Source organism: Camarhynchus parvulus, chromosome 20 (assembly GCF_901933205.1).
Source record: "Camarhynchus parvulus chromosome 20, STF_HiC, whole genome shotgun sequence".
Classification (NCBI taxonomy): domain Eukaryota; kingdom Metazoa; phylum Chordata; class Aves; order Passeriformes; family Thraupidae; genus Camarhynchus; species Camarhynchus parvulus.
In genome coordinates this window covers 3,243,668-3,254,789 of record NC_044590.1, presented here as the reverse complement: position 1 = coordinate 3,254,789, position 11,122 = coordinate 3,243,668, and the positions used below count along the sequence as shown (strand labels likewise).

The window sequence follows — 11,122 nt, the reverse complement described above, 5'->3', positions numbered from 1 at the left end:
TCAAGGTACATAGGACACTTGACATCTGAGTTTAACCTCATTAAAAATGCATTTCCTCATACAGAATTTAGGTAGAAAATAGGTAGACAGAGGGCATAACTCATGTGAAATAACTCTTGACAATGCAAATGACATTGTGCTGCAGAAAGTTACTTAAAAAAAAAAAAGATATTTCACATCACTGCCACTTTCATTTATTATGAAGAACAGAAACATGTTAACATTACAAAAGTATGTTTCAGTTTATAATTTAAATTAAAAAAAAAGAATAATTGCCCAATTAGGTTGGAAGTGTTTTATTACTTCTTTGAAACCATCTGCCATGATAAAATGTCAAAAGCACCGGTCAAAACAGAAATAAATAACACGATCTCATGTTAGAGAGAAAGTTGCAAATACAGTATATTAAATTATAGCCATTTGCTGCTTCACACCAAGTGATGCAGCCAGCACGAGGGAGACAGTAGTTTTACTCACGATCATTGAAAGATCTATCACCAGAACAGGGGAGCTGCACACCCAACACAAGCCTCATTCTTCCTTTCACCAATTTACTTCATGAAATCCATGAACAGTTTGAACTGGCAGTTTTGGTGGTTCAACATCCCCTTTCTCTAGAGGTAACAAGAGTGGTACAAAGCTTTTCATTAGCCCCACAAAAAGCCAAGGCTTTAATGTTTTTGCAGTCTTTGCTTTCAGGTCCATCCCTGAAAATGGTCAGTTTAAAGCCATGTCTCAAGTCCTCTTCAGCACAGAGTAAAGAAACTCAGGGCAGGCAAGAGATGCAACTTCAGTATCACATAGTGTTGTGAACCTGCACTTCTGGGGCTTGGAGCAGAGCAGCTCTGCAGGTCTATGGGGAGCACTTGTATCAGTCAGAAAATGAAGGAAGTTACAGTCCCTTTGGGGAAATAAAAAAAACCCAACCAAACATATAAAAAGCAATATTAAAAATATTAAGACAAGGCCTCTACAATTGCACATCACTTCAGGCCTGAATTAAATTAAGAGTATTCTATTACTTATATGGTGCCTTAATTTCTGTTGTATGGCCTGCAGCAAAGTTCTCCACTGAAAAAAGCAGTGAAAACCCCAAATTCTCCACTGAAGGCCGTGTAACATGTCATTTGCATGACACCTCTCATGGTCAGTAAAAGACCACAAACATGTCCTCTCCCAGGAAGACATTTGAAAGAGAATTTTCTGTCAGGGAAAATGGATGTAATATCTACTGTAGTGAAGCCACTCCTTACACAAAAACCATAACCCATATGGACAAATGCATTGTAAAATAAACAATTTATACAGCAGCTACAGTTTGAAACATCCAAGACCCACTGCAGCAGGCCAGAGAGATTCTCTTTTTGGGTTTCTACTCCACTTTTTCAGCTTAACTTCCCTGCTTTAATGTAATGTCTGTACTTTAACTAAAAAAAATAATGCATGAAAAAAATGTATGATCATGCCAATGAAGGAAAATCATTCCCATGATTACTCAAGCTCAGAAAATTTTTTAATTAACTAAACATGTTAAATTATGCCAGTGATTACATCTTGTTATTTACAAGATCAAGTACCACTGATTCTTAGTAATGGTGCAGTATCTAAATTAAGATCACAGGGGTTGGATTATGTTCTGATTGCTAAAAGCTTTCCTTTTTAGCTGCCTATCCAGTTCTTTGGAGGTTTCGAGTCTGGAAGAATGGGCATTCAATCAAACAATTTTGTGTCTCAACAAATTTTACATTAAGATCAATTTTTGACATCCAGTCCCACTGAATCAGTGACATGGTTTAAATTTGAAACCTGTAACAATTATGACATAAGAATATAGAAGACAACACATTTTTGTTCACAGTAACACACTAATTACTGTAGTCACTGGTAAACTTCAATTTTTAATTATTCTTAAGTACTGTGTTTCAAAATACCTCTGCATAGAGCACCGAATTTTTTTGTGTGGGAGCATCAAATTTCCTGACAATTTCCATCTAATCCTTACAAACACCTCACAGACCACCAAACTTGTACTTTGAAGAATTCTACAGAAACATTGCACAGACGTTGCACCACAAGGGCTTGTACATTCAAAGGCAGCTTTCTGGAGTGCAGGTCCATCCATTCACATTGGGAAAAAAGTTCACAGAAACTCCAAAAATGAGAAAATGAAGCGAAACCTAGTGTGACTTTACACCAATAAGAACAACAATAAGGACAATTACTATAACAAACAAAATTAAAATAACGAGCATCTTCCGATTCTTCTTTTGATATTGCTCTGCCTGTAAAACAGAGAGGGAAGAGTTAATAATTAGATTTCTGGAAAGCTGAGGTACAGACTCTTGTTTAGTGTAAGTGTAATGTATATTGCAGGCAATTCTCACACAGTAACTCTGATCTGCACCAGAAGCTCCAGGGAAGGTAAATGCACACTGAAGCCACATCCACCCATGTTAAAGACTCAGTTTGCTGAGATAAGATTCTTTCCTTCATGTTTGAAGGACATTAAAATTCACAGCAAAATTTCTTTTTTAACAGGCACATTTGTTGTACCTGGTCAGCTGTGCATTTTCACTTAATTTAAATTAGAACTGAAAGCTTTGAGTTGGTTCTGAAGTTTTCTGCTTGATTCCTTCTTTCTTCTAACCATATTTTCTCATCCCTCTCCTCCTTTTAGCAGGGGAATTAATAGGACACAACATAGAGGAAACTCTCCAAAAGCCAAATTAAAGTCTATTAATAGAAGCTAAATAAAACAAAGCCTGTATTTTGTTTTTAATTAATAAGCCTTCAAAATAAAACCAAAACAAAATGACCACAAAACTCTGATCTGCTGAGATCAATGTTTTTAAAACTTTCCAGGTGTTCATAGCAAAACTTCACATTAAAGCAAGAGGTTGGACCTAACATCTAACAAGTGTCAGATGGTAAGAGAAAACATTAATAATTATTCTTTCTGCTCATATGACTGAGATAATGTTTTCAAACTAAAATCTGCAGTGAGGTACCCAATAACCAGCCCTATTCCCAAGTGCCTGGCTTTTAAAAGAGAGAAGGAATTGCAGACAGGTCCCACCAGGTCAGCAATATAAATATCAAAGCACATTGGTTGGATGCCCAGAAAGTCTTTGAAGAAATCAACTCGAGGCATCAAGCATGACATTACCAGAAGTTACATGGGAAGCTCCTCTTACAGGACAGCTGTAATTAGAAAAGCTTGTTAGACATGCAAAATGGCTTAAGTATTCCATCAGCTTACCTTATGCAGTTGTTTTAGACCCTCTTCAGTTTTCATACATGACTGTTCAATATTATAGTCAATTCTATCTAGAACTGTTCCCTAAATAAAATGGAGAAAACAAGCACCAAATTGAACCTAAATGAACTTCATAAAGCAAATGTTATCATAAGCAGCACAGTAATTAACAACACTCACAGCAAACAGCTCATGAGCTATGTAAACAATGAATTTTTACAGAACTAGTTGGGACTTCATTAAGCAAATTCCTTGCTCAGTTCCTAACAGCAGCCCTGTCACCATCTCACATCACATCCCTTACAATCATCTTAATTCCAGACCAACTGCTTTTGGCTGACAAACTCAACATAAACTGATCTCTGGGAGAAATAACCAAGTGAACTGTGGCTTTCTATGTTTTTTGGTTTTTAAGTCTAACCCACAATACGAGTTGAATTTTTATTAATTTATTTTCGTTAACCCAACTTGTGGCAGATTTCAAGCAGAGGAAGTCTGAGCATGAAGAAGTAAATTAGGAAAAGTGAGTCTGGAAGCCTTCACACTGCATGGAATGTCCCATTTCTCACTAACACTGTGCTGTCCATGTACCTGTTCTACTATCATTGCTCCCAGGTCCCTAAATATCTCGTTGAGATCAGAGATTGACTGCACAATCTGACGGATTTCTCGCTCCCTCTCTTCCACCATCAGGGTGTTTTGCTCCACCAATGCCAGCTGGTCATCTGTAAAACCCTGTTGAAATAGAAGATTTACATGCTGAACTAATATTAATGACATGGAAATAATTAAAAGCATAAAAAGATTTCATAACTCAGATATTTACAATCTGAGAAGAGAAAATGCAATTAATATTGAATTTGTGTAATAAGATCTTAACTTACTCTGTCATAAAGTGTATCATCTTCCCCATCATCCATCAGTGGGACTGAGGTGTCAAAGAAGTGTTTGGACCTTTCTTCTCTATTCTTCATACCTGTAAATGACAAACTATGTTTGAGCACCAGACAGAAAAGCACAACAAAGAAAATCTGGGTAGTAAATTACATAAATCATAATATTTAAATTTTAACTGTCAGGCTTACTGTTTAACAAAAGCGTAACAAATTCAACCAGACTTGCAAGACTGATTAAATCTGTGATTTTTAAGTTGTTATGTTCCATGGAGTTAAAAAAATTAGGAAGGTTAAGAGCCTTAAAGTGTGATCACTCCAGGCTATTTTGTAACAAATTCTCTTGGGAACAATCCTTGTCTGAACTGTGACCTTCAGTTCCACCTGTGCCATTTATACCACAGGAGGAAGAAATATTAATGTTAAATTTTAAAAAATACAGTTTTTGTGGGTTTCTTTCAAGATTTAAAAAATCTATCTCAGCTTAAAACAGAATAGAACAAAATTTTACTTCTAAATAGAAATTATTCCACTTCCAGTCTGTTTATGGATGCAGAATTTTAATTTATCACAGACTATCTCTTAAGCTTTATCTATCACAGCCTGCCATCTGCAGCAGGTATCATGGCTGAAGACCAGTGGCTGCTTCACCAGTGTAACAGATGCAGCTCTGCACACCACAATTTGAGAAGCAAAATGCATTAAAATTGTGGATGGATGAAATATGGTTTGGTTGATACGCTCAACTATGACGTTTCTTCTTTAGCAACAAGAAAAAGAAGTAGAACAAAGCAGTTTGAACATGGGCTGTGAACCACAAACTCTCCAATTCCAGCCTCTGGTTAGTCCTGTGTGCATCACTTAACCCTTCTGTGCTTCAGTTTCCCCAACCAAGACAAGCACAGCTCAGTGAGTGCTTCCCACGGAAGCGGCCCATGCATTGCTGTTCCTCTCTTATGCTTACGTTTGAGATAGTCAGACTGTGCATGCCTAAAGTTGGTGGAGAGGTCCTGCAGGGCCTGTGCTAAGGAAGACACCACATTCCTGAGAACACGTGCTTCTTGCTCTGTGCAAGTTCGTGACCTGCTCTGCAGCACCTGCACTGCTCTCTGACACCTGTGGAATAACTGAGAGAACAATTCCATCAGTGCAAAATCATACAGGAGCACACACTGTAAACAGCACTTTGAAGACTAATATTTTGATTTCTACATTTTTTAAAGTAATTTTTTAATTTGCCCTGTGCAATGTTTAAAAAGATATGGAAACAGAACATAAATGAACAAATAACTTTGAGCTAACAAACTCCCTCTGACCAAAGACATTTGCTTCATTATAGTTAGCTGGACTGCAAGCCTCAGAATAGACATCTGCAGATACAGATTTCTCTGAGATAACTGTAAATTTGATTTGATAATTTCCCAATCCTGTTCCAAGTAGAAAATCAAACAGGTAAGGAAAAGAACAGGGAGGTTTAAGTGACTTGTTGGGAAGTCCAGAGCAGAGCCCAGGACTTCTGGCTCGCTCCAACACTGATCACAAAATAAATCCTTTGCTCAGAGCAAACCACTGCCTCATCCTAAAGCATTAAAGATGTGCCAAACTGGAGGTTTAGGACCCAAAGGCCTCTGTACCTGTGTGATCTCCTGGGTTGTGATTTCTATTGCCCGTTCCTCTTCACTGCTGTCATCCAGTGTGGGCCTGTTTAGATGTTTATCATGAAGACTGGCTAATTCTTTCATTTTCTGTTTAACCCTGGCAATATCATACTGAATCTAAAACAGAAAGCCCAACAGGAAGAGAGGGAATTAATTCATGCTTCAGGGGAAAAGGTTCTGTCAAATGTTAGACAAAAATCATTGAGAGGAATCTGTAACATAAAAGGCAAACCAAATATTATTAAAAGCCACATAAAAAGCTGACTAAGAAACTGATACTCTTAATAGACTTTGAGTTTGCTACTTTTTTAAACCTACTCATTAATCTTAGACAAGACTGCTGCTTTCTAATGGGCTTCATTAAGTTAGAATAATATTTTTATAATTATACAGCATCACAGCTAGAAGATTTCGCCAACTTCCAAAAAAATAAATGGAAATTCAGGTCACACCTTTAGCTCTGTCAGAAATTGAATAGCCTCAACTCAACAGGAGAAGTTAAATGCCATGCTTTCAACCAAGTAATTAAAAATAAATCTGTAAGGAAGATTATGCTGTAAAAGGAGACTAAGCATCTTTCTGCACAGTGGATTCTGTCCACACAAACTGATGAGCCAACATGTGTTCTGAATGTGCATTTAAAAAAAAAGGATTTTCTGAAAGTCAAGAATAGCTTCACACTCCAAATACTGGAAAAAGTTGTTAATTAGATGCTTCCAGAATCATCCCCTTGGATTTGTCAAAATATTTCCAAAACTTGCAAGGCATATAGATTAAGGAGGCAGAAAAATTCTCCTGCTAGAAAACATTAACATTTCCTGTTTTCAAACACAGGACTGCTCATCTCCACCATTTTAGGGTCTATTCAACTGGACCCCTCAGCAGCTTCAAACAAAACTTCGAGCCAAAATTCTTATTTGAATCTTTCTTCCAATACTATTTCTGCTAGGAAACTGACACAATGGCAGTGACACCAGTAACAAATCCCTCCGTGGAGGTCACAGCACCCACCTCGTCTGCCCCATCCACCCACTTGGGAGGGAGGCGCTTGGTGACGCCGATGGCGGCCTCGGGGTCCAGGCTGATCCCTGACACCAGGGCCATGCGGTCATCAGCCAGCTGCACAGGGAACAGAGACAGCCAATTAACTGCTGCTAATTACATCCCAACCCTTGAGCACCAGAAAAAGAGCATCTATGCCTTCCCATGAGTTTGCTCGTGTCAAACATCTCATCTCCTGGTTTGGCTCTCTGTGCTAATGACCCACACCCTCCCTCTTGTGCAGCATCTGAAAGCTTAGAGTTACTCTTAGAATAAATTCTTAGCAGATTTCCCAGGAGGAAAGGTGGTATTGCAGTGAGAATTCGAGTAACTCTCATGTTGGTGCATTTCTATCAGACAACAATTCACAGCCAATGTTGCGGCACAGTTCATACTGAGCTTGGCAAGTTTGAAAACTGCAGTTGGGAAAATCTCAGAAAAAACATTTATTATAACTGCTTGTTCTCAAACAATGTTATTTTGAAGAACAAACACTCTTGCAAACTGACATGCATCTCAAATGGTTAAATTACTTAGTGAGAATTAAATTGTGCTAAACACAAATAGCCAAGGCAGTACTGCAGATGATCATCAATAATACCACTTACAACATTAACTAATTACTTGGAAAAGCTTTCATATAAACATTTCACTATTTTCTCCCAAATTTGGAATTTTCCTTTATCAGGCCTGGAAAGTTCTGTGGTTCCCTACCCCATCCCTTTTTAAAAAACAATCCCCCTTTCTTCCTGAGCAACTCTTTCTTGAAAGCTATTTCTTTATCCCTGACTTTATTCCTGATCAATAAAGTTTGCATAATTTATGCACAGCATGAAGAATAGTTAATGGCTTCACGGTGCAAAGTCACTCTACCCCACAGGCCCACAACAAGTCAGATTGGTTCATACATTTATCTATTTATAATATCACAAAATGCTTGATTTCTCTATGCAGCCTGTCCTTCTACTGTGCAAAGACACTTCATCCTATACAATGAAATTCTATAAACTATCAGAATAAAGAGAGACTGTTTTGGCTCAGTGATGTAGGCTTGATGCACCATGGCAGAATAAAATGTGAAAAAGAATACCTCATCCAGCTCCTGAAGTGATTTGTGGATCCCATCAGCCCCATCCAGTTAGAGACAGCAAAAGACAAAAGGGAAAAAAGAGACATAGGACAGATATAGGGCATGGTCAGTTGAGAAAATACTGATTTATTTTTAAAGCATGATGGTTTACCAAGAACAAACAAACTGGCTTTTAAGACATGGTTAATCAATAAATACATCATGATATTGCATTTTAAGTCAGCATTTTGCTTAATACACCAACTTTTAAAAAAACATTTCAGTTCCTTGGTAAACAACAAGAACATAAAGAGATCAAGTGCAGAGCTTGGTTTGTTTTACAAAGTAATTGCACAGTGAAGTTTCTAAATGCTGAAATGTCAGGCAGAAAAGCTGCAATAGAATCCAGAGAAGAATGACAGCAAGGGCAGTCTGATTGCAGCACTCAGCATCCACTGGCTTTGGTTATGATTGAGGGGGCACAGAGGAGCTTTTTAGGACATTTATTGACATTTATGGACAAGCACCCCAGTTCTCACAGGATCAAAACCAGCAAAGGACAAAATGCAAAAGCAAATGTTCAGTCACTTCTGTACACACTTGAGCTGTGCTCTGCTTCCAGGGAACATTAACCCTGCAGGGATCTGAAAAAATACACCAGCACATGAATCTGCACCTTCTGTTCACCAGTCCTTGCACTGGGGAGGGGATGTGTGAGCAAAAGGGTATTTCACTCCAACATTAACAAAGTCAGACCTAAAACTGGACAGAATCCTCGTGGTTTAACAAAGCAGCAGCAGCTGATGATCTCTTAGGAGATTCCCCAAGCTTCTGGAACAGGACTCCACTGTTAAAGATGCTGCTTTGATTGTCTGAGTTTAGGAATGAAATTGTGGACAGAATTCTCACAGCACAGGATTTCTCAAGGGGAAAGCTGGAGATGAACTCAGGGAAGCTGAGGCGCTGTGGGCTGGAATTTGCCCCCCTGGCCTGGTGGCACTCAGCAGCTCTGCCTGGGGACAGCACCCCAGGGAAACACAGCAGCAGCACCAAACCATGAGAGACAAACAGCTCACAGCCACCTCCACACCTCTGGCTGAGACAGATCCCCTGTGGGACTCTGAAATGCCCACAGGGCCAGAAATGACTCCTTCCACCCCTGCACACATGGACAGTGCCCAGTCACTGAGAGCCCCCACTGTAGCAAGCAGCCTAGCCAAAACCTTCAATTAATGTTAACAAACACTGCAAACCAATATTTGATGCAGGTGCTCAATGTTATTGCACTGGCTGCTGAGTAAAGTGCAGTTTCATTGCTCAGGAGAAGTGAGTTCAAAACATTTTTGAATATTTTTCTAGGTGGTATTTTAAATATAGAAATATTTTTTAAACAATCACTTTTTCTAGGTGATATGTAAAAAACCCCCAAGGATCTACAGAAGTGACATTAAAAAATGGACAAGGACTAAATGCAGAGGCAAAGTACACATGTAGAACACAAATTACTGTTGACATTTCCTTTTCTGCAAATGCAATTTAATACACAGCTTCTTAGACATAGGCGTAATACAGTTAGCAATGAACAAAGACCATTGCCAGCAACAGGAAGCACTGCTTTTCCCAACAAAAGTCATTAATATAAAGCTATTTAGAGTGATGAGACTGCCAGCAGATATTTACTGGTGCCTGTGACAAATGAATGCTGAGTTTAAACAGGAAGTGTGAAAACCTGAGCAGAGCTGAGCTGCCAAGCAGCTCATCACAGCCTGACTAGCTCCAAACCCAGAAACAGTTACAGAAACTCCTCTGAACCAGTCACTTTCGGTAGTATCTGTAAAGAGGAGTTACACTAGAATCTAGAATCCCCTTTCTCCCACATGTGATTGAGTATTATTTGTATTTAGGGATAAATAAAAAGGGCAGTGAACATCAGAGCAACTTAAGGAGAAATTTAAGCAATGGGACTAAACTACACCAGTGTATTTAACAGTGCCCACAGTGAGGTGAATAGAAGAGTTCTGCTGTATGAATTTATTTCTTTTTGGAGGTAAGGAGACCTCAAACCCCTCCAGCCAATGCCACACGAAGCTGTCAGAACAGAAACTGATTTATTACGCACGGAGCGAGCAGCACACACAGATCTCTTCTATTCCTTTAACGTGAAGGAGCGGGAAAACGGGAACCACCAGGGTGGGGAGGGCCGGGCAGAGGGAGGAAGGTCGGGGAGGGAGGGGTGGGTTTGAGGAGAGGGTTCGGAGGAAGGGGAAGCGGGGCAGGGCCCGGCCCGGCAGCCCGGGGCGCGGCGAGTACAGAAGGATGAAGGGAGGAGACTCACCGCAGCAGCCATGCTACGTGAATTCAGAGGGCTGGAGGAGCCGAAACTACTCACTTGCTCGGCCAGCAGCTGCCGGCTCTGCACCGCGTTGTTCCGCAACAACAAGAACGCGTCCGTGAGACGCCGGGTGGCCATGGCCCCCCGCCCCGCCGGGCCCGAGCCCGGCCCGGGGCCCGCGGCAGACGCGGCGGCCGCCCCTCACAGGGTCGGGGCGGAGACCCGTCAGAGGGCCGTGAGCGGGAGCGCTCAGAGGGCCGGGGCCGGGACGGCCCTGGGCGGGACCGGGACCCCCAGCCCGGGCCCCCGCGGCCGCCGGGCGCCGCCATCGCCCCGGCCCGCACCGGCACTTCCGCGTTGTGCAGCGCCCGTCGCCTTCCGGCCGCCCGCCCGCGCCGCTCCGCCCGGGACCGCGGCCGCGACAACACAGTTCCGGCGCTCCGGGGCAGCAGCGCCCGTGTGCGTGTCCGTGTTCATGGCCATGTCCATCCCCGTGTCCCTGTCCATCCCCGTGTCCGTGTTCATGGCCATGTCCATCCCCGTGTCCATCCCCGTGTCCGTGTTCATGGCCATGTCCATCCCCGTGTCCCTGTCCATCCCCGTGTCCGCGTTCATGGCCATGTCCATCCCCGTGTCCGTGTTCATGGCCATCCCCACGTGCATCTTCACATTCTTCTGGATGTCCTGTGGTGAAGAAATGTTACATTTCCAGGCTGGTTTTCTGTCACTTCTCCAGTCCATCCCCATGTCCATCCTCTGTCCAACCCCATGTCCATCTCCGTGTCCAGCCCCACATCAGCCCCATGCTCATTTCCCATGTCCATCTTCACGTCTCCATCCCCCTGTCCATGTCCCATCCATCCCCACGTCCAT

General features: G+C 41.6%; 1 protein-coding gene across 4 annotated transcripts; it reads right to left on the bottom strand.

The window, feature by feature from the left end:
- Positions 1 to 280: 280 nt before the first annotated feature.
- On the bottom strand, positions 281 to 10,633 carry STX16 (syntaxin 16). 4 transcript variants are annotated; one of them, XM_030963443.1, is made up of 9 exons: positions 10,307 to 10,603; positions 7,939 to 7,950; positions 6,819 to 6,926; positions 5,784 to 5,924; positions 5,114 to 5,276; positions 4,141 to 4,232; positions 3,848 to 3,991; positions 3,260 to 3,340; positions 281 to 2,282 (listed from the first exon to the last, which is right to left on the bottom strand). In XM_030963443.1, the coding sequence occupies exons 1-9, from the start codon at positions 10,385 to 10,387 to the stop codon at positions 2,178 to 2,180; spliced, it is 927 nt and encodes a 308-aa protein (XP_030819303.1). In that variant the 5' UTR covers positions 10,388 to 10,603; the 3' UTR covers positions 281 to 2,177. The 4 variants fall into 4 exon arrangements, with proteins under 4 accessions (XP_030819303.1, XP_030819301.1, XP_030819304.1 ...); XM_030963441.1 differs by having other exon boundaries at positions 10,253 to 10,580; XM_030963444.1 differs by lacking the exon at positions 7,939 to 7,950 and having other exon boundaries at positions 10,307 to 10,633.
- Positions 10,634 to 11,122: the final 489 nt, after the last annotated feature.